This window comes from Coffea eugenioides, chromosome 2 (genome assembly GCF_003713205.1).
Source record: "Coffea eugenioides isolate CCC68of chromosome 2, Ceug_1.0, whole genome shotgun sequence".
NCBI classification, from domain to species: domain Eukaryota; kingdom Viridiplantae; phylum Streptophyta; class Magnoliopsida; order Gentianales; family Rubiaceae; genus Coffea; species Coffea eugenioides.
The window spans coordinates 8,360,176-8,384,720 of NC_040036.1; the positions used below are offsets into that span (position 1 = coordinate 8,360,176).

At 35.9% G+C, this 24,545-nt stretch overlaps 4 protein-coding genes across 8 annotated transcripts; 2 read left to right on the plus strand and 2 right to left on the minus strand.

The window, feature by feature from the left end:
• Nucleotides 1-1,206: 1,206 nt before the first annotated feature.
• On the plus strand, nucleotides 1,207-2,517 carry LOC113755728 (F-box only protein 8-like). Its single transcript, XM_027299641.1, has one exon. It carries the CDS (start codon nucleotides 1,207-1,209, stop codon nucleotides 2,515-2,517), a length of 1,311 nt encoding a protein of 436 aa, XP_027155442.1.
• Nucleotides 2,518-4,707: 2,190 nt separating this feature from the next.
• On the minus strand, nucleotides 4,708-9,971 carry LOC113753621 (nitrilase-like protein 2). Of its 5 annotated transcripts, none has more exons than XM_027297831.1 (10): nucleotides 9,780-9,958; nucleotides 8,365-8,501; nucleotides 7,958-8,086; nucleotides 7,718-7,776; nucleotides 7,248-7,360; nucleotides 7,081-7,173; nucleotides 6,182-6,284; nucleotides 5,453-5,535; nucleotides 5,190-5,231; nucleotides 4,708-4,951 (listed from the first exon to the last, which is right to left on the minus strand). In XM_027297831.1, exons 1-9 carry the CDS (start codon nucleotides 9,867-9,869, stop codon nucleotides 5,190-5,192), a joined length of 849 nt encoding a protein of 282 aa, XP_027153632.1. In that variant the 5' UTR covers nucleotides 9,870-9,958; the 3' UTR covers nucleotides 4,708-4,951. The 5 variants fall into 5 exon arrangements, with proteins under 5 accessions (XP_027153632.1, XP_027153624.1, XP_027153656.1 ...); XM_027297823.1 differs by having other exon boundaries at nucleotides 4,708-4,977; XM_027297855.1 differs by lacking the exon at nucleotides 5,190-5,231 and having other exon boundaries at nucleotides 4,708-5,189; nucleotides 9,780-9,971.
• An 887-nt stretch (nucleotides 9,972-10,858) lies between these two features.
• On the plus strand, nucleotides 10,859-14,995 carry LOC113762012 (peroxisome biogenesis protein 12). Its single transcript, XM_027305241.1, has 9 exons — nucleotides 10,859-11,161; nucleotides 11,276-11,557; nucleotides 11,836-12,088; nucleotides 12,539-12,648; nucleotides 13,150-13,224; nucleotides 13,478-13,564; nucleotides 13,914-14,000; nucleotides 14,414-14,551; nucleotides 14,666-14,995. The coding sequence occupies exons 1-9, from the start codon at nucleotides 11,054-11,056 to the stop codon at nucleotides 14,735-14,737; spliced, it is 1,212 nt and encodes a 403-aa protein (XP_027161042.1). The 5' UTR covers nucleotides 10,859-11,053; the 3' UTR covers nucleotides 14,738-14,995.
• Nucleotides 14,996-15,448: 453 nt separating this feature from the next.
• Nucleotides 15,449-17,580, minus strand: LOC113763146. The gene is made up of 4 exons (XM_027306876.1): nucleotides 17,404-17,580; nucleotides 17,160-17,266; nucleotides 15,813-16,998; nucleotides 15,449-15,690 (listed from the first exon to the last, which is right to left on the minus strand). The coding sequence occupies exons 1-4, from the start codon at nucleotides 17,488-17,490 to the stop codon at nucleotides 15,613-15,615; spliced, it is 1,458 nt and encodes a 485-aa protein (XP_027162677.1). The 5' UTR covers nucleotides 17,491-17,580; the 3' UTR covers nucleotides 15,449-15,612.
• Nucleotides 17,581-24,545: the final 6,965 nt, after the last annotated feature.

The following is a 24,545-nucleotide window of genomic DNA, read 5'->3' on the forward strand; positions in this document are numbered from 1 at the left end:
ATATTTAATAATTCAAACATGAATGATGAACCAATGTCTAAATTCTAATTACTAATGATGTGTAATATTTAGTACTATACTTATTATCTAATTCTAATTATGTATAAAAGAATGAGTATTATAGTTATGTAATATTGTATATTTGTATTATTATAATCATATAACAAATACTAAAATAGCATATTATACATCATTATATATTTTTATTATGATAGGTATATAATACTATATACTATCTATTATTAATAGTCTTTACTTATATAATATATTAATACTATATAGCATTTACTTATATATTATATAATTTTATAAACTAATTTGGTATTCGAATGCGGTAATATGGTATATCTTATTTCATTTTACCGAATTTGAATTCGAAATCGATTATTACCAAATTGAAAACCTCGTTATCTATTTTATACCACATTAGAATTCGATGAATTTGGTAAACATCGCTTTTCTACCAAATTATCGAATAATCAATTTCAAATTACCAATTTGAATTTGAAATCGAATACAAATTTGATCAAATTACCAAATTGCCAATCACAAATTTCAACGTACCGAATTCGGTGACCCCTAGACCCACCAAGCAAACTCAAGTTCTACTCGACTTAGTGTTGACCAAGCTCCCAGCTCGCAAGCGCTTGAGTGACTTGCAGCCCTATCTTTTAGTCTATGATACATTAATTACATACCAAATTAGAAGATTTAGAAAAGAAATAGAATCCTCTTATAATTCCAAAAAGTACCAGCCCAGGTCCATTTATCGATGTTGTCAATCATTTTAAGCAAAGCGCACATAAAAGATTTTGCTAAAAGATTTAGACTAAAAGATTTGCAGCCCCATCTTTTAGTCTATGATTCATTAACTACTTACCAAATTAGAAGATTTAGAAAAGAAATACAATCCTCTTATAATTCCAAAATGTACAATTATTGATGTTGTCAATCATTTTAAGCAAAGCACACATAAAAGATTTGGCCAAGTTTTGCAAGGGCATCGGGGTAATTCAGCACAATTAGGATATATCTTTAAAGCAAGCAGGAATCCTGCTAGATATCCTAATAGGACAAATGGAGAAGATGTCCGAAATCCCCTTTAAGTCTCAGAATTTGGGAAATAGATGCGACTGTGCCATTGAGAAGTGCGAGAGGGTTTAGCTAAATTTCACAAAATTAACCAGGAGGATGAAGGGATCAAAGATGGATGATGAAGAGATGGAAAAGGGAGAGAGGCAGCTGATGAGGAAGAGGAAAAGAACTGCTGGGATTGTTGTCGTCGGTGAATCAAGAGCCATGCTAGATCATCTACCTGATGAACTGCAATCCGATATTCTGACTCGGCTTCCGGCCAAGAATCTTCACCAGTGCATGTGCGTCTCCAAGGCCTGGTGCTCAATCGTTCGGGATCCTCCATTCTTGAGGGCTTACTTAAGACAGCAACCCCATGGCAGCCTCCTCGTCTCTATCACTGATGCCAGAGATTACAAAGGTGACATGTGGTTTCCTGAAAACCCTATAGGTCTAGCTGTCTATTACTCGCCACTCCTTCGAGTTCAGGATCAGGTTCAATGTCCGCAACCATTTCTTAGCTTGGTTAAAATCCCGTCTTTTGATTTGTTCAAGGGAGTCACTAAAGTGGTGAATGGGCTTGTTTGTGCTTATGGGAGTATCGGTGCCATGGTCTGCAGTGTCGGTTCTCGGGAAATCGTGTGGCTTCCAGAAATTAGTGGGTTCCGCAATTCCGCTTATGAAGATTATTACTTTGGGTACCATCCTGGCAATGAAGTCTACAAGTTGCTCAAGATAAGCAAGTCTAATTCTAAGCAGGAAGCCCACATTCTGACGCTCGGCCGCGATTCTTCTTGGAGAAAGCTGGCTATTGGGCTTGATGGGTCTTCTGAAAGATTACCGGCTGACAGCTTCTTGTGTAATGGAGTCCTTTACTGGGTGATGCATGGCCTGGTTGAGCGGCTGGGGCTGATTTCTTTTGATCTGAAGACGGAGAAGTTCCAATTCATTGAACCCCCCAAGCACCCCATATTTTCGTCCAGGCAAAGCTGGTGGATACCCACGAAATTCAGGGGACGGCTGGCGCTGTTAGTTTATGGTTTCTGGAAAAATGCAGAAGCTGAATGTTTTTCCATTTATACACTGGAAAATTGCGATGATCGTGGTTCTAGTTCCTGGGATAGGCATGCCATCCCCACACCCCCTGAGTTTCGAGGTGCAGGTAGATTTTGTGCACAACTTGTTGGCAACCTCCCCACAGGCCAGATATTGCTGACAGATATGCATATTTGGAAGCATTGTGATGATTTCATACCAATATATTCTTATGATGACCAGAGAAACGAGTTCGAGAAGTTTATAGTTGGCAGTATCCCTCAGGAGACTATTCGTGCTCTAGGATTTACTTTTAGGTTATCCTATATGGCACAGGAAAATGTTGTATCATTGGCTGTCTTGTTTCGTAAGTGGGTGAAATCAAAAGTAAATGCATCCACCAGTTAGTTGTGGTTTTGTCACATCTATGGTTGTGATGCTCTAAAAGATAGGCAGAGAGGAATGGTAGCAGCAGCTGTTGTTAAATGAGGCAGAGTGAGTGAATTGCTTGTAATATTCTTACATGAAATTGTTCATTGCAGCGAAGAATAGCATTTTTCTGTGGCTAGATGCATTCAAGATTTCCTCTGAGATTTCCCTTTTTTCCCTTTCATTAGCTGGTGATGCCTATAAAAGCACCTGAACCTCCCGTAAGCAAAACACAAACACAAACACAATAATGTTGCGAGGTTTTCCTCCAGAAATGGTCTTCCAACGGGACATATAATCTTATCAGTGAGGTGAAAGAATTTGCTGACAAAATAGCCTTTCAACGTTGTTAATCTGATAGTGATCATACAAATATACGGGTGTGTTTGTGAAGCAATCGGACCCTTCAGGTTCTCATGGTTGGCAAATAAAAACAGGCCACAGGGCCAGTAGGGAGGTTTCCAACTTTCCAACAGGAGCAACCGCTCCCCAGCTTGCTGCAAAATCTTCAAATCCAGGGGATAATATGCCTAATCCACCAATTACCTCCTTTATCATCATCTTACAATGTATGATGGATGACACATTCACAATAGCCAACTATACCTTGACAGAGCAGCGCGTCCCTCAAAATGCGCGCATCCCCAGCTACCGTTTCATATGTTCTAATTCAATTTCTCATTGTGGAGGTCTAGTTTAAGCTTAAAAAGAGTGTTGAAGTAATAGTAAGCGCTATAATTTGCCATAGTTAAGTCATCAAGCCCAAGCGGCAGGCGAGCTTTGACCAGGATTGCACGACCCCAAGATCGTAAATCTCCTTTTCGTTTCCCTCTGAAATGAATAACATTTTTATTTCTTTGAAAAAGCTATGGTTGTCGTAGCTTTCTTTTCTCTGGCCTTGTATATGCATTTGTAGTTATAATTTTAGACGTATTAGTACCAAGTAGTACATGTTAAACGACGATTTACAGTCCAAGAACAGAACTTTTTTTTTTCCCTTTTAATTGAAACTTTCTGAGGACAGAACTTGTCTTGGATGGATCTAGCCTGGGCTAATTCTTACAAGTAGCCATACAAGATAGGCAATCACAAAGCTTACGAATCCTAAAACCGACTTCAAAAAACAGCCACGCGAACTTGCATATCTTTCCATCAATGCAAATCAATTACTGCAACGTTAAAATGCTATAGCACCAAGCATTAAATGCATCAATGCATTAAAGCACCCATTAATGCGTTAAAGATATGCGTTAAAATGCATATATTTCCATCAATGCATTAAAGCACCCAAGCAAACGCAATGGGGTGTAACATAGGGTGTAATACCCTTTATTACTGCCTCCCCAATCTCCATAGTGAAGTAGGAGTATAGTAGAAGTGCGAGTACAGTGGAAGAGTAATAGTCATGATGCGTTTCATGGGTCATGGCCGTTACACGCATAATAAATAGACTGGTTGTGTATTATTAAAATAAATACGTGATTTGATTATGGGTCCATATTATTATATTCGATACGATGTAACCTATAGTGACAGATAGTATAATAAAAAAGAGGATAATAAAATGATGACGTATAAATAATCTCACGTCAAAAGACTTTAATTCATGTAGTTTAGAACAAAAAACCTTAGCTTTTAGTACCAATAATCTCACATCCCCGTAGGTTGAGAGAGCCTGATCAAACAAATTGGTCTCAACCTTGAGTTCCCCGATTGCAATCAGCATTTCTGCAATTGCTTTATGCCTTTCAACTTTGAACACGGAATTGATGGGCCGCTTACGTCCAGCAACTGGCACTGGATCATCAATTTTCCTAGCACCACTCGTCCACGACTATTGCCGCAAGCACCAGAAATTTCCTTTTCTCTTAATTTACGCAAGGACCTATCATTTAAATATAAAGCAGGCGCTTTAGAAAAGTAAGACTGACCCCAAAAAATTTCTTAATTTACGGCAATGGTTAAGAGAGTGAGAATTGATAGTATTTTGTTCGACTAAAATAGATCTTCCTTGCCTCGGTTTGCATATAAGGAAAATCGCACAGAGGGGCGGCTGCCAAATCACAAAGTGTTTTGCGAGCTTCAATGTAATTTTAGTAGGGGAATAAAATAAAATTGTTCCCTCTGATATATGGAATAAGCCCATCGAGTATCCCCTTTGAAATGAAAGACATGAATCTAACTGTCCTGCATGTAATAAGCATTTCACGTTAATGGACTTAATTTTACTTTTGGACTAAATAATTTAACAAAAAAAGGCCATAAAACTCATGAAATGGTTACATTTGGGCTCTATCCAAAGTAGTAACGAGTAAATCAAAGCATTGGACCAGTAACAAGTTTGCATTTTTAAGTACAAAATAACAAGTTCCGGATTTCTCCCTCCAGCAATCTCTCCTTCTAATACAAGACTCTGCTGCGCATGCCGAGTGGATGTCTCTGCACGCATGCAGAGAGAGAGAGAGAGACCATTATGATCACAGATGGTACAAAGGTTGTGGTAACAGTAAACAAGCAGAAAGTTAATCAATCAGAGAAGGCTTCATGAACTTCCTAACAATGCAGTTGCACAATTGCATCCCGTTACAAGCATTACAAATGGACCAAAACCTGTGCAAGTTCAGTGTATGCTTAGAACGGTCGCGTCTCACCTACAGAGAGGCAGATTTCCAGAACTCAATGGGCTTCCGATGCTGAAAGGATTACAATGCAACTAGGTCATAAGGAAGAATATGTGGTCGCGTCAAATGAGAAATGCTAAGTAAGACAAGATGTTTTTGCTATTCGGGAATGCAAATTCAACATATTTAAATCAATAAAACCATTTTTTGGCTTTCCATTGGGGTGTTTTTGGGGGAGGGGGAGAAGAATGAATTTGTGTAGTAATAAAGCATAGTAAACAACTTCCAGTTACCTGGCATATGGGCATTTTTGCTCTAACTGAATCAATGAAAGAGAAGTCAATATCTGCAACAGCAATACCAGTTGACAAACGATCTGGAACAGCATTTGAACAGTATAATATGGTCATTAAGTTTGAAATTGTTTCTTGCAAGAAGCTTTCAGCTAATACGATCGCAAAATACTATTTCTCATGGATTAAACAAGGAAAACTTAACTAGTGATTTGACCATACAAAGCTCCCTCAAATGAATTGAGAGAATGTAATATGTTGTTTCGGAGCTCTGATCTAGCTTTCCCTTGGAACATATTGACCATGACAAAAACATTAATTTAAAGGCACAAGACTAGCAACTTCCTTGGAGAGAGAGGTAGTAGTCAAATTTCTAAGCCTCCCTCTCTGATCAGGTTACTACCATAAATCTAACCTATCAAGTAGTGACGCAGCATCTACTATGCAAGTCTAGCTGTGAAAAGGAGACGGTCAATGGATAGGTACATTCATTCCCTATATGATCAAACCTCCCCCCCCCCCACCCACACACACACACCCTTCTTTCTGGTGGGGAACAAAAAAATAAGCAGAGGGGGAAAAAAAGAAAGAGAAAATACATAATCGTGCTTTCCATCTGCCTGTTTCAGAGTGAGCCTATATCCAAATCAAACAAGTCAACTAAGGACCATACAGAGGGAAAGAAGTTAAAACCAAAGAAATTGAATAGGGGAAGAAAATATTTCAGACCCGGCAACCGCCCAACTATTGTTCCCCATGGATCAATTATCAAGGTGTCACCATAGCTTTCTCTTTTGTCATTATGCTTTCCAGCTTGCGCAGCAGCTATGACCTGTAAGATGTTTATGACTGTGAAACAGTGGCATATAATCAGGAAAGAGAGCTCATACCATCAGATAAAACTTATGTTAAAAACCCAGTATAAAAGAGAACTCCAGAAATTGAACGTCTCAGGTCAATCAACAAATAATATAGGTATTATAACATATGCATCCAGGGTGAATATTCTTGTCAAAAAAGCTATAACACAGCTACCATATTGTCTTGTAGGAGCCACCCATTCACAAACATAGTTTTGAAGATCATTGCCTGGCATTTTGTCCTGTTGTCAAAAGATGGATTCATGGGATTTTCCAAGAAACTAATAACTGTACATCCATTGGAGTTGACCCTCCTCCATGCAGTTATTGCAATTAACTAATGTTTTAATGCAAAATTAGACACACATATTAAAATACATATTTCGGTAAATATCAATAGCAACTAAAACATGCAATGTCTTTCCAAAGAACAACTTCATGTAGCTGAAAATTTCAGGCAGACATTTATTAGATTGCACATGTCAATATGCAGTAACCATGAGAGGAGAATATCTAGACTCTTTCAGGCTTATCTTGAAGAGGTATGAACGCAAAGAAAATCAATGCAGATTGTTTTTCGCTATTCAATTCTAAGAAAATGATAAAATCATAAAACTTGCACATAACAAAACACTACAAGCTGAAGCGTTGTTCAATCAACTATTACAGATGGTGCTTAAAAATAAAAATAAATTAAAAAAAAAACCTTTGGCAGCAAACTAATAGTAGAAAACCAAAATGTTAGAGGAGGATGAAGAACATTCATACATAACATTGAGTTTCAATTGCACGAGCACGAAGAAGAATCTCCCAGTGTGCTTGACCTGTTGGTTTTGTAAAAGCAGCAGGTACCAGTAAAACCTGCCAAAGGGAAAAGTGCAAATCACTGTATAAGGATACAACTACTATTCCCACGTGCATAAAATGAATTTTACCTGTGCATTATGGTGGAACCTCAACTGCTGATAAAGCTCCGGAAATCTCAAATCATAACACACTGTCAGACCTAAACGTCCAAAGGGGCTATCTACAGCAACAATCTCCTTCCCTGTAAAAGCTCATCAGTTTTTAGAGAGAGAGAGAGAGATGGGGTGCAACAACTTTTGGAGAATCAAAAAAAGAAATTGAGGAAAATGAACTAAATTAAGTACTGTAATTTGGAATTCTTGACACCCACTTGGTAATTGTGGATCTACCTTGCTAGGTTCTTAATTCACTGGTTAGTTGATACCTTAAATCCATCTTCAAAAACAAAATTTCAAGATAATCATTTGGTTTGATCTGGAACAATTGCACCGACCATAAAATCTACACCAAGAAGTTATCCAGGTAGACAGACACAACTCTTGGAATACCATATAGAGAAAATAGCATGGCTATGAACAAATAAAGCTATATTTCATACCAGCTTCCGTAAAGCTGCTCTCCTTGTAAACTGCACTTCCAGGGACATCCACGTCAAATCTTCAAATGTTCAACAACTTATTCAGATTTTCGATCTAAGAAATTTACAGGATAATTGAGATATCAATGGCATAAACTTGTGTCTTTGAGATACCATCGACAAAAATGAGAGTATCTGGTGATTTAGTTGTACCCAAATAGAACAGAAAGACCAAGGGAGAAACAGTGTCAAAGATCTTACAGGTGCATCTTCCGGAATACACTTCTGATAGTCCCAGCATCATCAATTAAAACATGAGCATTGCATAGATGTGCATCATCAGGTCCTTTTTCTTGGAATCCTCCAAGAGACAGCCACATATTTGAATCCCTTCACAAAGACAGTAAAATTTTAGCTTCGTAGTTCGGAAGCTCATAATACCATATAACAAGAAAAAAAAAATTCACTTGAACAACCAATTGAATGGGTTGAGAAATAACCAAGAAGTGGAAGTTTTAACCAATCAAGACAGTTTAGAATAAATTACTATTACTTCAAAGGGTGGAGAGCAGGATCTCCCTTGATGTTTCCTTATATCCTTAGATTTTTTTTTTCTTTTTCTCCTAAAAGACTAGAAAAGTGAAAGGAAAAAGGGTTCTTGGCCTTACCTTGCAAGAGAACAATACTCCTTCATAATTGGTCCATCTAATGGTTGAGCAACCTTCAAACTGTCTCCAGCTAGGTCACCAACATATGAAAAATTTTCTGGAAAACAAATCAATTTCGCCCCAGCTGAAGCTGCTTCCTTACGAAAATTAAACTTTAATTATTAGTTTGAAAATATGACACCTACAAAATCTCAATAGTGTAACTTCTATGTCGCTTATGAGCTATTGCAACAGATATTTAGAGTCCTGTTTGGATCATGAAGTGTGAAGGGAGAAGAAAAGGATATTCTGAAAGCAAAAAATGATGGAAAAGAACTATATCCTTTTAGTTCACAATATATTTCGGAAGAAAAATCAACAAAGGTATTAAAGAATGATAACAATTTCCCTTTGAAGTTAATAACTTCCTCTCCCCCTTCTTCATGAGATCCCGCACATCGTAAGTTTCAGCCAGTAACTTCTGTGGGTCAACTTTACTATGGAGCTTGAACCACTAACAGTGGCAAAAGCAATCTACATGTGTAATCACCTCAAAACATTCAGCAGCATCAATTATCTTAAATGTGCCCCACTGCATCACTAGATTCTCTCCTGGTATTGGCAATAGGTATCTAGAATTTGAAATACAAATTGTCCTCTAAGCGTTCCTTTCTTGGTAAATAACAGGTCCAAATGGAAATTCGCCAACTACCCAGTGGTTAAAAGTTACAAATAAAGCTTCATTACTAGTCTGACATGCGATCATAGCCATAATCTTCACACTCTAGCACATAAGTGGCAAGATGAAACTTAAACCACGATTCATCTATTTTGCAACTCCTCTCATTTTCTTTCAATTATAATCCCCTGCATACAATTTAAGAGCTAACAATCGTTTCACACTAAAAATCCCACTATGTTAGCTTATGTTGGGGATGCACAAGCACCAAGTCAAGGAAACAGCAGGGCTGAAGCTCTTTCTTATGTTATGTGTTTTTCTTTTCCAAAACTAGAATTCAAACCAAATACCTCAAATAAAGAGACTTCTTGTGCTTTCCTGTTCATTGATCATAACAAATCCCTTCGTTATAGTCTAAATTCAGCACATACAACTTTTAGAGGCAGCTATTCAACACCCTCAGATAATAGTCCAATCAAGATAATTCCCAGTAATACAACCATTCGCAGGAATTTAGTTAAAAAAATTACATTTAGGAATAAAGTAGGTACACATCCGTTTCCAGTAAAAGCAAAAAAAAAAAAAAAAAAAGCAAAGCGGGAAAAAAAAATCCTAGTTCTTATTGTGTTTTGAATTTTCCATTCGCTGCAGAACCAACGGAGGGTCCGCAAAGTCAACTCGTTGCACAGTAAATAATTTAAAACAGCTCGGGAAGTAAAGCAAAATACTACTAAAAATGGTCAGTGGAGGAAGGTACTTTAACGAGGCGAGAGCAGGTGGCGAAGTTTGCGGCGAGGTCGTTGATCGAAGTCATCTGAGCGGCAGCGACGCGGACTGTGTTGGCCATGGTTGCTAACTTGCCGGCGGCGAACACTCGAAGACGGAGGAATGGGAAGTTGGAATGCTGATTTGTTGGGCTGATGACTTTTGGGTCGGAGATCAGTGGCAAAGGCCTTTTTGTTTTTGGTCGCACATAGTGACAAAGGTCCATTTTCAATGTCGTCATGATAGATGTCACTAATCTAGACTTTGGTAGGAAATCTCTCCAATTTAGTTGCTCCGCCAAGAAAAGAGATAAAATGTATTCACTCATGCATACAACTTCACTATACGAAAGTGTTTTTAGATTTAATTCAGGTTGTAAAATTTTTCCTTAAAAAAAACCCAAGTACATCACTTAACATATGAAACTTTGATGCCACATTGGTGATTAATGGAATGCAGCTATATTAGTTTTTAATTTTAGTTTTGTATTAGCAAGATCAATGCGCTTTGCTTGTGCATTCTAAAACTTCTTGATGGATTAGAGTTATTTTTTCAAGGTAGTTCCATATTTTGTAGTTTTAAAGGATGATTGAATTGTGAGTTTTTGCATAAATTTTTTTTTTAATATAAGTGAGAAATTTTAAATTTGAATTATATATACTCAAGTTTTGATTTAACGAGAGAAGTAGACTTGGATCTTTAACGAAGCTAACATACAAAAAAATGAAAACAAGAGAAAGGATTAATCTAACATAAAAAAAAAAGGAAAACAAGAAAGAATTAATTTACTTTGTTTAGTTGATTCTAAAGTTAAGGGAATATATATACAGTTTTCAAAATTTTAAGGGATTCTTTATGACAATGTATGCAGACTTGAGTTTGGATAAAAGATTATTTAAAATAATTACTATAATACTCTATGTGAGGTAAAAATAATGATTAAAAAATTATATTGAAAATTTTGTTTATATAATGCAAATAAATAATTTTTTTGGCCGGTTATTCATACACAAAGTTTAATACGAGTAGATGCTGCTTTTGTGATCAATACTCGTGCCAAAAATTTGGTTGAAGCCTCAAGAGTGGAAAGAAGAAAATTGAATTTCATCCCCCGTTTCCCCATTGCTGTGCTCCAGCCTCTCACCCGCTGAGGGCCAGCACTTTTCTCTTACTGGCATACCCAAGCGGAAAAATCAAGCAGGGCAAAACCAGAAGAAGGAGGAGGCAAGTTGAGGAAGAGTTAAAGAAAGAAAGTAAAGAGGAGGGATGTTGTTTCAGGTAGGAGGACAAGGGACTCGTCCCACCTTCTTCGAAATGGCCGCTGCCCAACAGCTCCCTTCGAGTCTTCGTGCTGCTCTCACTTACTCTCTCGGCGTAAGCTACTCAAAGTTCAAACTCCATCTGGGTTCTTCAATTTTCATCAAAATTCTTGTTTTTTTGTCTTCTTTTTTGTTTTAATTCAGTAACTGGGCTTGTTTTGTTTTGTAGGTATTGGCTTTAAGAAGACCCTTTATTCACAAAATCCTGGACTATGAGGATGAATTCTTCGCTTTGCTAACGCTTGTCTTGGAAACCCACAGCTTGAGAACAACCGATGCTTCTTTTGCCGAGTCTCTTTATGGGTTGAGAAGAAGAGCGGTTAATATTAAAGTAAAAACAAAGGATAATATTCACAGCAAGAAGAAGATTTTGCCATTGGATTCCCCTGCTGACGCAATTCATCATAATGGTTTAGAGAAACGCCAGAAAATCCTCTCTGTTGTATTTTTGGTAATTGTTTCGTTTTCTTTTGGTACTCCTTAAATTCAGTTACTTCATGTTTTGCATAATGGAGAAGAATTTTGTCTATGTGACGATTCATAATATTTGAAATAAGTCCTTTTTTTTTTTATCGGTTGTTCTCATTACTCTCGATTGGTCGTTTTTTAATGCTGGATATGTTTCTGTTGTCAAAGATCCTTCCTTTTTGACACTCAAGCAAGCTTCTGGCTTTTTTTATTTTTAGTAGAGTTTGTTTACTGTGTTCTGAGTTGATAAACGTTGTGTAGGTTGTGTTGCCGTATTTTAGGTCCAAATTGCAGTATGTATACAATAGAGAAAGGGAAGCTACACTTCAAGCGAGCTTATGGGGTGAGGGTGAGGAAAGATTTGGCAACATAGACTACTTTGATGGAAGTGGAAATTCCTCAGCTTCTGGGAGCAGTTCTGGTGAAGAAGCATCTACCACGAGAAGACGCGTCATGAAGAGAATACAGAAGATTATAGCTGCTTGCTACCCGTGGATACACGCTGGAAGTGAAGGTTAATGCTAGTCTCATTTATGTGTAGTTTGGGTGTTGAAACTTCACTGGCTTTTCCTCCTTATTCTAGATTTGCTTAAGCTTTACTTGGATTTAATGCTGTCACCTTCTTCATGTTCTATCTGTGTGCTTATGCCAATCTATGTCTTGCTCTTTCCAAACCTTGCTACGCTAGGACTTAGGAATCTGAGCTCATGGCAATGCATGCTTGTTAATTTGTTTAATTATTGGATGTGCCCACTCCGCATCCACAAAGTAAAATGTTTTCACTTTACACTCAGATGAATTTAATAGTTTTCTACTGAAAATGGCACCAAAAGGTGTGCTTGGTAAGGAGCGGGAACTTTTTTCTTTTGGATGGAGTTGTAATTATTCTTTGGACCATCTTCCATAAGCTGTGACAAATGATATGAATTTAGTTTCCTCTAATTGACCTGTTTTTTCTTTGCAGGATTGTCTTTTGCTTATCAGCTTTTGTATCTACTAGATGCTACTGGGTTCTACTCTTTAGGATTACACGTTCTAGGGATTCATGTTTGTCGAGCTACAGGGCAGGAGCTGGTACTTATTCTAGATATGTATCATGTGTACTGATCTATTAGATCTACTGTCATCCTTCTTGTCTGTGGACTAACTTTGCTATCTAAATCAGTTTACAACTTGGTAATCTATACTTATATAGGATCTTGCATGGAAATTCATGCATATCTCCAAACCATGAATGTTGCTTACTTTAAAATTTTTTTTTCTATGTGTTCTTTAACTATCAAACTGACACTTGACTAGGTGCATTTTCATATAAGTCTTATATTTATCTCCACAAAGCTGGTAGTTTGAGGAAAAGATCAAGTAAGAAAATTTGTATTTAAAATGGAGAAAGTGTTTATTTATTCAATCAAACCACTCTTAGACATACTTGTAGTTGTTAGTTGAATCAGTTGAGCCATCTTTAAACCTTTTTTTAGGACCTAGCAGTGCATTTATGATGGACTGATTTCAGTTATGTTTCTACTTATTTCCTTTCATTTCTTTGAGCATGGGCACTTTCTTTTGACAAGGTAGATGGATACATCTTCAAGAATTTCTAAAATCAGGAGCCGCGAACGTGAGAGACTCCGTGGCCCCCCTTGGCTGAAGGTATGTGATTCCATATTTCTTAATGGTTTTATGCTGATACTTTGAATATTGTTAATAGTCTGAGATTATGTGGAGCAGTTACCATGGTTATTCAAGCATTGTGCATGTAGATGCCTATCATGTTATCTATCATATTTCTGAACCTCAACAAATTTGGCTCTAAGATTCTAGTGGTTGTCATCTTTTTGAAACTATAAATTCAATGACTATTTTGAAGGTTCTATGATCAATAACTTGGCTATTTGCATTTCAGGCAGTGCAAGGTGCACTTCTAAGCAGTATGTATGCAGTTCTTGACTATGCACAAACTGGTTTAATTGCTGCAGTATTTTTCTTTAAAGTAAGTGCACTTCACCAAGATTATGTCAAATCCTGCATTAGCAACTTTATTTGATTCTTTCTTTATCTTCATGTCATTGTCTTATCATCATTGGTTCATTTGATTTTTCTGTTGGTTTCATATTCTTCTTTATTTATTTTAAAGTCCCCTTCATTGGGGTCTGTTTTTCATTATATTAAAAACTCTGTTGGTTTCAGACTTGATTATGTTGAATCATGCACCTTATTAGCTGTATTTTCTTTTCCATTATTGTCCTGTACTCTCTTTCTCTCTCTCTCAAAGACACACAGATTTCCACACAAGATGGCGAATAAAATCCATGACTTTTCATTATTGATGTGAATGTCAGATGATGGAATGGTGGTACCAATCTGCTGAGGAGAGAATGTCTGCTCCAACAGTGTATCCCCCACCACCACCTCCTCCTCCCCCAAAGGTGAGGTTATTTTCTTTTAATGTGTAGGAAGTTCCACAAACGGTTGGTGGCTTGTTAAGATTTTATATTTTCTTGCATGTAGGACATTCTTTTGTGACTCGTGAGAAAGGTGCAGTAATTGTTATGTTTCATATGAATAGTTCCCATAGTGAAGTTATTCCTATCTGACACGTGTGGCTCACCCATTGCCAAGTCTTGGGAAATTTTTGCATGGGGGCACCATTGATGGTAATAAATGAAAAAAAAATAACAATCATAGGTGCAGAAATGCTATAATGATAAGGTTTCTTACACAAATTGAAAAAAAATGAAAGAAAAGGACAAGAATGAAAAAGTATGAAGGACTTTATGCACATTGTGTTTCTTGAGAAATTTGATATTCACACACAGATTATTGCTTCATTTTGAAACAGGTTGCAAAGGAGGGAATTCCACTACCTCCAGATAGAACGTTATGCCCTTTGTGTTCACAAAAGCGTGTAAATCCATCAGCTGTGGCTGTTTCAGGATTTGTCTTTTGTTATTCTTGCATATTTAAATACGTCTCTCAGGTTTGTTTCTCCATACCTGTTTATTGATCATGGTAAAATTGCAGAACATGTTCATTAAATGTTGAATAGAATTATCACATTAATACCTACATTCTTCGCTTCGTGCAAATACAGTACAAGCGCTGCCCAGTCACCTTGATGCCTGCGACAGTGGAGCAAATTCGGCGGCTTTTTCATGATATGTAGGATATCTTTTTATAGGGGTATTTGGACCCAATCTTCGTGCCCAAAAATCTGTGCATGGTAGGCTTGTAGCAGTTCTGTACTGTATTCTCCAAGTACTGAGTGATGCTTCCTATTATGCCGCATTTCAGGAAGCTTTTATCATCTTGCTATATAGTCTACACTAAACTTAAACAGTAAATTGTACATCTGTAGCCAGAAATCAATTTCTACAACTTAATTCTTTTGTTTAATTATACTAGCAGTTGGCCTGTTACCTCAGTTCAGTGCTGCAAGGCTCCTGGGTCACTAAATTACACATCGATGGCTTAACATGCTCCAAACTTGTAAAGCACTTGGATTCTAATGCCTCAATGTTGTGTTTAAGAATAATATGACGTGTGGGGGCAGCTTTTGCTCAAGAACGTGGCGAATTGTATATAGCACAGCAGATTGGATTTTTTTTTTTTTTTTCTGTGTGCGCTATTGGATTAAAGAGACAGTTAATATGCATGAATAGATTTGTAGTCTGGTCTTGTTTGGATTGCTATTTTCTAAAGGTTTTTGTAGAAAAATGTGCTATATCGATTTGATACGTGTGACGTAAAAAGATTATTGAGATATGTGTTCATGGAAAATTTAAATTTTCGGGGGAAAAATGGCCATTCAAAGTATTTTGATAGATACAGCTTGATGTTGCGCTGATAATTATGATATGATCTGGTTGGTCGCTCATTGCAAAACTGCAAAACATGATATTTGAAGCATCTAATCCAAGCGACTCTCATCCTCTTCTTAACTGAAGAATTTGACACTCTCACCGTAACATTGGACTTCACACTTCGAAATTGCCGCAAATAGAACGAACAGAACTGGTTAGACTCCGGTTAGTAAATATGCTAAACTTGGACCGTAGCACCGTCCAGCGTTCTCTCTAACCTGGCCTGAAATGGTGTATGGTGGCCGTTCATTCCACCCTGCAAAGCGCAGATCATATATCAGCACATGAAATCTACTATCAAGTTCCAATTGGACAACTGAATTACTCCTTTTTTTTTTGTCAGAAACGATAATTGGACAACTGAATTACCCTCGATACCTTTCTGCACTCTCTTGATGACGTGCAGGATGTGGCTGATGTTCCTTTGCCAGGTGAAGGAGTGTCAGCAGCTCTGGCTTCTCTTGTGTGCCTCCAGTAACTCCCTACTGTACCTATTATAGGCATCTCGTCTGGACTGTGCCTTGGTGATCGTCTAGGCGATGGAGTCGCAGATTTAGACATCTGTTTCAAGTCTTCTACTGTCAATACTCCTAAAATTGGCCTATCCTCAAAGCTTGTTGGAGACTTGGTTTTGTTTGAGGCTGAGTTCCCAACAGAACCAGGACTTTTCCCATCAGGCGGAGTCTTATCAGATTCCATTAACCAGCTTGAAAGGCTAGTATCAACAGCAACTTCATCGTGCCTAAGTCGGTTGGAAAATCTCTTTGACCGCTGCTGTTGTGATTGATTCAGGTTAGGTTCTTCACTAAAAGGTATAGCATTTTTAGAAGTCAACGTAGAATTTTCTTTTTCAGCGAAAGGGATCGTGAATTCCTGCACCAAATTGAGATTTTCCTTTTCCTGATGCTCCAGGGATGAGGCGGTTTTGGCTCTCACGGCTTTCCATTGCCCAAGGTTTTCTATTGGGTTCAGCACAGGATGAACATATTGAGTCCTATCTCTAGCATTCGGCTTGTTTACCTCTCTGTCTGGAGCTGGTTTAAGCGGACTGCTGACCTCTCTCTCATCTCTTTCAACTGCAGAACTTTGTTTTCTAGACTCGATAGATATAGAGAATAATTCAGATGACTCTTCTTGGATATCGACTGAATCTTCAGAACCATTTTTCTCCTCGTAATTGCCATCCATGTCATCACTCTTCCCATCATCCTCCTCGTCCTCTGGATTGTTCTTTTTCAAACCCATATCAACACACTCATCGTCACTAGATTCACAGTTCTGGTACCTATGGTTTGGAGGATATGTGAAAAGGCTTGAAATAGTTGAATCGGAAAGTAAATCGGCCTCGTCTTTGCTCTCTTCTTTCTTTGCTTTGCCTTCCTTCTTCTCACTGGAACTGGGAAAATCTAGGATGACCTCAGGTCTGCTTTCATCCCTCTTCTTTCGTTTCTGATCATTTTCTAGCGCGCCTTCTTGGGCTTGGCATTCCTCAGGAGCTTTCAAAAGTAAATCAAATGTGACTTTCTTTCCGAAACTTGTATTCACCTGCTCCTCATTTTTACCTCTAAAAAATAACAGAAGAACAAAATGTAAGAAATATCCTGAAATATTTAAGCAGTTTTATATAAAGAATTGACAAACATACACCAGCCACTAATTTTTCTACATTTAAAAGGGATGAAGTAAAAGACCATAAACAAAGATGTTAAAGAAGTGAGAGCTTACTTAATTTCTGGAATGACTTCAATGGGATCTGCAATCTCGGCTCCTTCTTCAACTGCTTGATTGCTGCATATTAGAGCTTCATTTACTTCATGGCTTTCATTTAAATTCTGCAAGAAAGAGTCTCCCACCACGAATCAAGATCATCATTAAAGAAAACCAACAAACTCTCAAATGCTATATGCTATTAACAGCTGAAAAAGCAGTCATTATTACTACTAATTATTAAACATGGCTTTCAGTTTACCTGATTTTTAGGGGAAGTTAAACTTTCGGGCTTTTTGGTTTTGTGGTGCTTTTTGGAGGAGCCAAAGCAAGCAAAAAAGCACCCCATAATCGAGTAGCTAGGCTACTTTCCTTAAAAAGATGGCGGCTGGTCTTCACTCAGGTACTAATATGGTAGTCATGATCTAGTTCAAAGGTGGAGAGAGAGGAAAGAGAAAGACAGTCGAGTTACTTATGAGTTTGGATGATGCTGGCTGGCTGGATAAGGAGAGGAAGATGGGGGGATTGGTGGCGGATGCTTAAGTCGGAGGCTTTTGACTAGATTTTGAAAAGAAATATGACCGTTGCCCATTGAATGCCAGAAGACTCAGTAGTCGGTAGTCAGCGGCCAAAAAATTTCTTTTCCTTTTTCTTTTATTTTGACAAAGCTCAATACCCCAAGTGATTAACATATTACTTTGACCCAAAAAAAAAATTGATTAGCATATTACGAAAAAAAAGGCAGAAGGGTAATGAAAACCAATAAAAAATTGTTAGTGATTAAGGCACACCGGACATATGGCAGCCAGTACAATTAATAATATGTGTAAAAGTATGTTTCTTCAAAGATTGAAATATTAAAAGGGAAAATTTTTAATTGTATATGATGAGGTTATTTGAAAAGCAGGAGAAAGAAGAAGAAAGGAAAGAAAAAATAATAGTAGCCAGTGTGTCGATAAATATGGTAAAATTTTGGGTAAACATGTAGAAGTTTAAACCGCTAAAAAAATGGGAACATAAGAAAATATGGTTGATTTTAAGTTTTTGTTTTGCTAGAAAATGGACATTTATGCTAAATGTGACGCAAACCTTAAATCCCTATATATTTAATAGATATATACACATGTACGTAGATAAAGAAAAGAATGCCATCAAAGTTGAGATCTCTGGATTTATAGGGTTTGAGTTTCAATCTTCCTTCCTTCTCCTCCCTGCTTCTTATAGATTCTAAAGTTCCTTACTAGGAAATAAAAGGAAAAAAATTTAAAGTCAAGAATGTCAAAACTTTCCTAATATATTATTACTTGCCAAATAGGACTGAAATGGGGCTAAATGTCCCAAGGTTCCAGTTCCTGGGTTCATTTTGTTTGGATAGTTACCAAAATTATCTCAAATAATATTTCGTTTGCATCACAAACACATTTCTCAACCTACTTTTTTATATTCCCAATTACTTTTTATCTCACATACATCATATCACAAAAAGTGCTACAGTAATTATTCCAAATAATATTTCAAATAATACTCTATCCAAACAAACTCTATAAATACAATTGGTAATTATTCCAAGTACATTAACCAAACAAACCTACCCATGCTGGGAACATGTTGGTTTGCACGTAACCAGATCCATGATTTGACTAATGGGCTTAAATTTGTCATCCGATTAGGTTGACTAGCAGATCAGAACAAAGTAGTGTGACCCGACTCAATAATGGACTTCTATTTTCTAGATACAGATTTATCTAAATGTTGCTTTGCGATTGCGTAATTGACTAATTTGGGAGACATAGGTGATGGTTCCTATCGCGAGACATAAAAAATGATTTGATTTGTGTTCAATAATTTAACCCAACCAATGTAAGATATTCATAAGCAGATTTACTTTACAAGGTTCAAAGATTTCAAATATGCTCACAAATCATAATGTCCTACATCCCATTTCCATGACCTAAACATGATGGAGAAAAGAGCTGCGAAGTAGCAACAAGCTGTGGCTTGGTGGCCAAAATAAATTATAAATTAGGTGTTTGAAAATCCATTCCCTTCCCTTCCCAGTTCCCATCCACTCATGTTCTCTATCTTCTCTTTATTGTCAAGATCTCCTTTTCTCTTTCTTTGTATTTTGTTTTATATTTACTATAAAATTTCTCCTAGAGTATTTTAATGAGGGTTTTCTCTCTCTCAGTACTTATTAGTAAGAGTTTGTTGCTCTCCTAAGGTATTCTAGTAGGTGTTTTATTTGGTTTTTTATTATTTTTTTACCCATATCCAAGAATTTTTTTTTTAGATTTATGCGTTTGATTTGGAATGTCAAGTTTCAGTATCAGTTTGTGCAAATTAGTTAGAAGTGATAGTTTGTGATTCACATAATAGTCTTTTTTATTTAGTAACATTGTTGCATCTAATGATTTTTCAAATTAGATATAGCTGTGACATGTTTTATATATTTTCTATCATTTATGAAAGCTTTTTTTTTTTTTGTCAAGCAAATCATGTCGAACGATTTTTAATTAATTTATTAATAATACTTATTAACTTTTATTTTATCTAAGAAAATAAATGAGGTGTTTGAAACTTCGCACTTAAAGTTAAAAAAATCCAATAAATTTACAGTTGTGTACCTTTCTGGAACGTAACAATTTGCATCTTCGATTTCAGTCATATTTTCTACAGCTTCTCAAGTGTCCGTCAAACGATAACTGATGATCTCCACCGTTATATTTCTTATGAGCCAATTACGTTAGGGAGGTAACTAAAGTTCATAGCCGTTTAAATAGCTATTAACGCTTTTTAGAGAATTTCAAATCATTAATTACCCATTAAACAATATATATATATATATATATATACTCTAGCTGTAATTTTTTAATTATAAATTTTTCCATTATATATATGGCCCGATATGTCAAATCAAATGAAGGCATTGACAGCTGTGTACAAATCCGAAGTATCACCCAAATGCTAAAAGACGAGAGACTGGCCCCGACCTTCCCTACATTTGTCCTCCACCTTTAGAGGGTGGACCACATAATTCTCATTCAAAAATCATCAAATTCCTTAGTTCAGTAGTCATTAGTAACGCACGCATCTGAACGAAGAAACAACGTCGTACGTAGTAGTAAGTATAAACTATTTTATCCACGATAAAATTGTTTGGATTACACGTTATTTACATCCTATTTGTATTCACTAATTTATTTATATCATCAACATATTTTTTTATTTTATACACATCACATCAAAAAAGTACCAAAAAAATTTTCGCTTGCATGATAAACGCAAATTTACCTTTTATATTCCCAATCATCTGTGTTACCAAATAATTATTTCTCCAAATACATTATCTCCCTATCCAAAATATTTTTTTGCTTACCATGTAAATACATAGCCTAATCTCACCTTTTTTTTATCAGACGGCAACAACTAGTTTAGTTTATTTCTACTCCTACTCTAACCTATACTATAGAGGAGAGGTCCAACGAGATTTAGAAGAATCGACGGATACTAAACTGCCATCGAAATAGACGAATGTATAATGTACTCATATGAATTTTTAAAAAAAAAATTATATATAGTGATATATTGATGAGAGACAATATTAATATTTAAATCCTTAAACTCCTACTCTATAAAGGCTTGTTGATTGTGACGAATCCTACTCTCTACCCTCATTTCTCGTGCATTGCAACCTACATTCAGTACACTGATGAAGAATGCTTCATCTTGATCTTTGACATATTTGTAGTGTAAAATTTACCCTTTTGGTAAAATTATTTAAATGGACACTTTGATTATGATTACACATGAATGAGTCTCTGGCAAGTTCAAGCAGACACCTAATTACTATACATGGAATCTAAATGAACAATAAAAGAATATCACACACGTACAAAGTTAAGAATTATACAAATAGTAGCGTTACACCATTCATGGTCCGACGTGATATTACCAATTGCAAGAAATTTTATTCAGGTATCGAATAACTGCATGACAAATTGAGTATTGGATCTTTAACGAATGTGATTCTACCCGTTAGATGAAACGAGGGCGCCACGGGCCAAAGCAAACGAGTTTTACCATCTTTTTTTCAAGTAGTTTCTTCATTGATCTACTGGACTTGCTAATTATTCCAAATCAAGATGAAATTTCTCACATTATACAGACTTGGCTCTTTATCCAGTACATGCAAACGTATGTATACAAGATGCTAATATTCTCTCTATTTCTATATTAATAATTGTTTGGAATCTTTCCTAATTGCGTAGAAACTGGAGTTTAGACCATAAAAATATTTTATATGGACACCAGGGACGGATTTAAGGTGGGGGCACGGCTCCCACTGCCCCCTTAAATTTCTATAATACTTATACAATTTTGACATAATTTTAAGTGTGCCCCCAGAGTTTTTTTAGAAAAGATGTGAAAGAATGGGTCACAAAATTTAGTTTAGTTACTTATATTAAGAAAAATATACTTCATGAAGTTCAAAATGAGAAAGTTGTAAACCATTATCAAAATATGAAAACTCGGCGTGAGCAATTGTAAATAGTTTGTTTGTTTTTAAAATAAAATTATTATTACATTAATAATTTTGAGTTTGTCTTTTTATGTTTTTCATGATTTTTTATGGAATATACGTATCATTTGTACTTGTTGATGATTTTTTTTTTTTTTTTGCTTAAAAAGCTAGAAAAATAGTAGATAAAAAATTTTAGTGTTATTTTTGCCCCCACTAAGATTTTTTTCTGGCTCCGCCACTGATGGACACTATAGTTTTAACTGGACAGAGGAATTATTTTGTTTTCATTTAGCTCCGTCTTTATAAGAAAAATAGTAGTGTATCTCTACAAGTTAAACGGGTGAAAGAAAAAGGTACGGCATATGCATTGTGCACGAGATTGCATGGAGATCCTGAGTAAAGGAAAATTCTACCCCAGTTTATGGAAGAAGACAGGTTCCAATACTTATTAATACTCCACTAATAAAAAGTCTTATTTAATTGCGATTGGGAAAATGTTTCCTACGAGACAATTCAGTACCTTCTCGGGAAGACGCAGACCCATAAAATTGTTGGATGTTTGAGGAATCATTGGGCCCGCATGGTTTGATTGATTGATAACAACACAGGCGAAGTGATTGAAGCTTGAAAGGGATACCATGACCTGGAGGGCACCACAGGTGCTCCATTTCCTATGTCTTTGGGACTTTTTAGGACCTTGAGCCTCCAGTACACTCCTAAGTTTATCCACTTTTCTAGAATTGGAGTGTTTATTACCTTTGCGTCCTCGCTAATAATGGCTTTTTATTCACGTTTACTTACCCGTAACCATGAAGCCGAATGAGGATGCAATTATTTGTTGGGCTTAGTGATCAATCGTTTTGTCTTGCGTAATACTCAATCCAACCAACCATTGTACTTAAATCAATCCACATAATCTCGATGATCACCTATCTACACAAGGTAATAGATTTTGGGATTAATTACAATTTATCCCCTTAAAATATACTACTTTGTTTCTTATTTTATTCCATAACCTCTATTTTTATATCATTTAACCTCCTAAGAGATAAAAATACGCCTCTGCTATGCCTTTTTTCTTTCTTCTCTTTTTTTTAATTCCAAATTATATTTCTTTTTAAAATTTTTTATTTTTAAGCAACACAAGAAATGTAGGATATCCATTCTCTAAATTACAAAATTGAAGAAACTATATAGATTTTTTCTGTATAATTAGTTAAATTACAAATTAATTTCACCTATTATTTAATTTCCCTTATAATTAGACAATTCAAAGCTAATTGCTTTTTTTAAATTACACATTCACATATCAGTTATTTATATATTTTCTTGTTTGTTTTTCTCTAATGGACTTTTGGTTATTAGAATCTTTTTTTATCATTTTCAGAAAATAATCTAATTGTTAATGTATTCCCTAATATAACTTATTTTTCTCTCATGTGAAACTTTACCACTATTAATTGGAGTAATCAAAATCGCACCAAATGTTATAATTCATCAGGATAAAGACTTAGCAACATAATAGAGAGGCATTTTTTGTTTCTCAAGAAGTTAAGTGACACAAAATAAATGTTAGAGGATAAAGCAAAAATCAAGATATCCCGTGAAGAGATAAATTATAATTGGCTCTAAAATTTTTCAAGGCGTAGCTTATCTACAGAAGAGTTTGTTTGTATAATTTCATTTGCTCCTAGTCTCGTAGGAAATTTTTATATATTCTTTTTACACGTTTTGGCCAAATTTACCAACAGAACGTTAAAGTTTCAGATAAGAATTTGGTATAAGTGATTAAAACATAATTTCCCATTATTGTTTTCTTGCATCGTCTTATTCCTCCTTTTCCAAGCATTAAGATAAAGTCAAGTTAGACAAAAGCAAACTATCTTTACCTTTTTTTGTAATTGTTCTAACTGGTAGGGATGGGATTTAAAAATTATCTTTATCTTATATGTGCATATGGTACTTTTATCTTTATTTTATGCATGTATGTATATATATTTATATTCAAATTTCTATATATTTTGAATTAATTACTTTTTTACTTTCCCACTGATCAATCAAAAGCATCTGTCAGGAGCTGACAACAATGACCTATTATATGATCATCCTACGTAGCCTTAGCAAATTCAAGATAATTGAACTAATTCTTCTGCGGGTGAGAAGAATAGACCACTTAGATCCAGGGGCGGAAAGAAAAAAATTGACCACTTAGGTTTGTAAAAATTGACGTAAGCTCTTTGGGCTTCGAAAGAAAAAAAAAGATCCAGGGACGGAGCCAGAAAAAAATTTTAATGAGGGCAAAAATAACATTAAAATTTTTTATCTACTTTTTTCTAAATTTTTTTAACCAAAAAAAAGTCTCATGCATAAAATCACCGTTTCACAAGTTAAAATATTTATCAAATAACCCATTTATTAGTTATTACATTAACTAATCAATTTTCAAATTTCTTTAAAACAGTAATAGTCTCATGCTCTAGAAATATATTTGCAAACAAATTTAAAATAATAATAATAATAAGTAATTGTTTAGAACCTGATTTTGATGGTCTCCTAAAGTTGATGAAAAGAGCTGCAAAATATGGCGGACCCAAGTCCTAGAAGATCAATTGATTTTGGTGCAATTTCTAAATAGGATGAAGTGATCAAAAGAAAGAGTAACAAACTTTTGTTGTGGAAAAAAAAAAAAGGCTCTCGTGTGTATGTTGGAGAGTGGGGACAATCGTGAGCCAGATGAGGAAAGGGAAATTGGGGAGTGGGGATAAAGGAAGTAAATGATAATTGAATGAAGTGATAAAAAGAAAAAATAGTTGGCTTGGGTGTGGGTGTGGAAGAAGAGGAACCCGTTGTGAAGGGAAATGGGGAATCACAGGAGTAAAGGA

What these genes read in the sequence shown, in the direction of transcription:
- LOC113755728 (XM_027299641.1), top strand. Translation starts at nt 1,207, where the DNA reads ATGGATGATGAAGAGATGGAAAAGGGAGAGAGGCAGCTGATGAGGAAG.
- LOC113753621 (XM_027297855.1), bottom strand. Translation starts at nt 9,869, where the DNA reads ATGGCCAACACAGTCCGCGTCGCTGCCGCTCAGATGACTTCGATCAAC. An exon ending in GAGCAGCTTTACGGAAGCTG is followed by an intron (nt 7,361 to 7,717) that starts GTATGAAATATA and finishes GAGCTTTTACAG; the next exon opens with GGAAGGAGATTGTTGCTGTA. An exon ending in CAATTGAAACTCAATGTTAT is followed by an intron (nt 6,285 to 7,080) that starts GTATGAATGTTC and finishes AACATCTTACAG; the next exon opens with GTCATAGCTGCTGCGCAAGC.
- LOC113762012 (XM_027305241.1), top strand. Translation starts at nt 11,054, where the DNA reads ATGTTGTTTCAGGTAGGAGGACAAGGGACTCGTCCCACCTTCTTCGAA. An exon ending in TCCTCTCTGTTGTATTTTTG is followed by an intron (nt 11,558 to 11,835) that starts GTAATTGTTTCG and finishes AACGTTGTGTAG; the next exon opens with GTTGTGTTGCCGTATTTTAG. An exon ending in CACCTCCTCCTCCCCCAAAG is followed by an intron (nt 14,001 to 14,413) that starts GTGAGGTTATTT and finishes ATTTTGAAACAG; the next exon opens with GTTGCAAAGGAGGGAATTCC.
- LOC113763146 (XM_027306876.1), bottom strand. Translation starts at nt 17,490, where the DNA reads ATGGGGTGCTTTTTTGCTTGCTTTGGCTCCTCCAAAAAGCACCACAAA. An exon ending in TAACTTCCCCTAAAAATCAG is followed by an intron (nt 17,267 to 17,403) that starts GTAAACTGAAAG and finishes TCTTTCTTGCAG; the next exon opens with AATTTAAATGAAAGCCATGA. An exon ending in GAAGTCATTCCAGAAATTAA is followed by an intron (nt 16,999 to 17,159) that starts GTAAGCTCTCAC and finishes GTTATTTTTTAG; the next exon opens with AGGTAAAAATGAGGAGCAGG.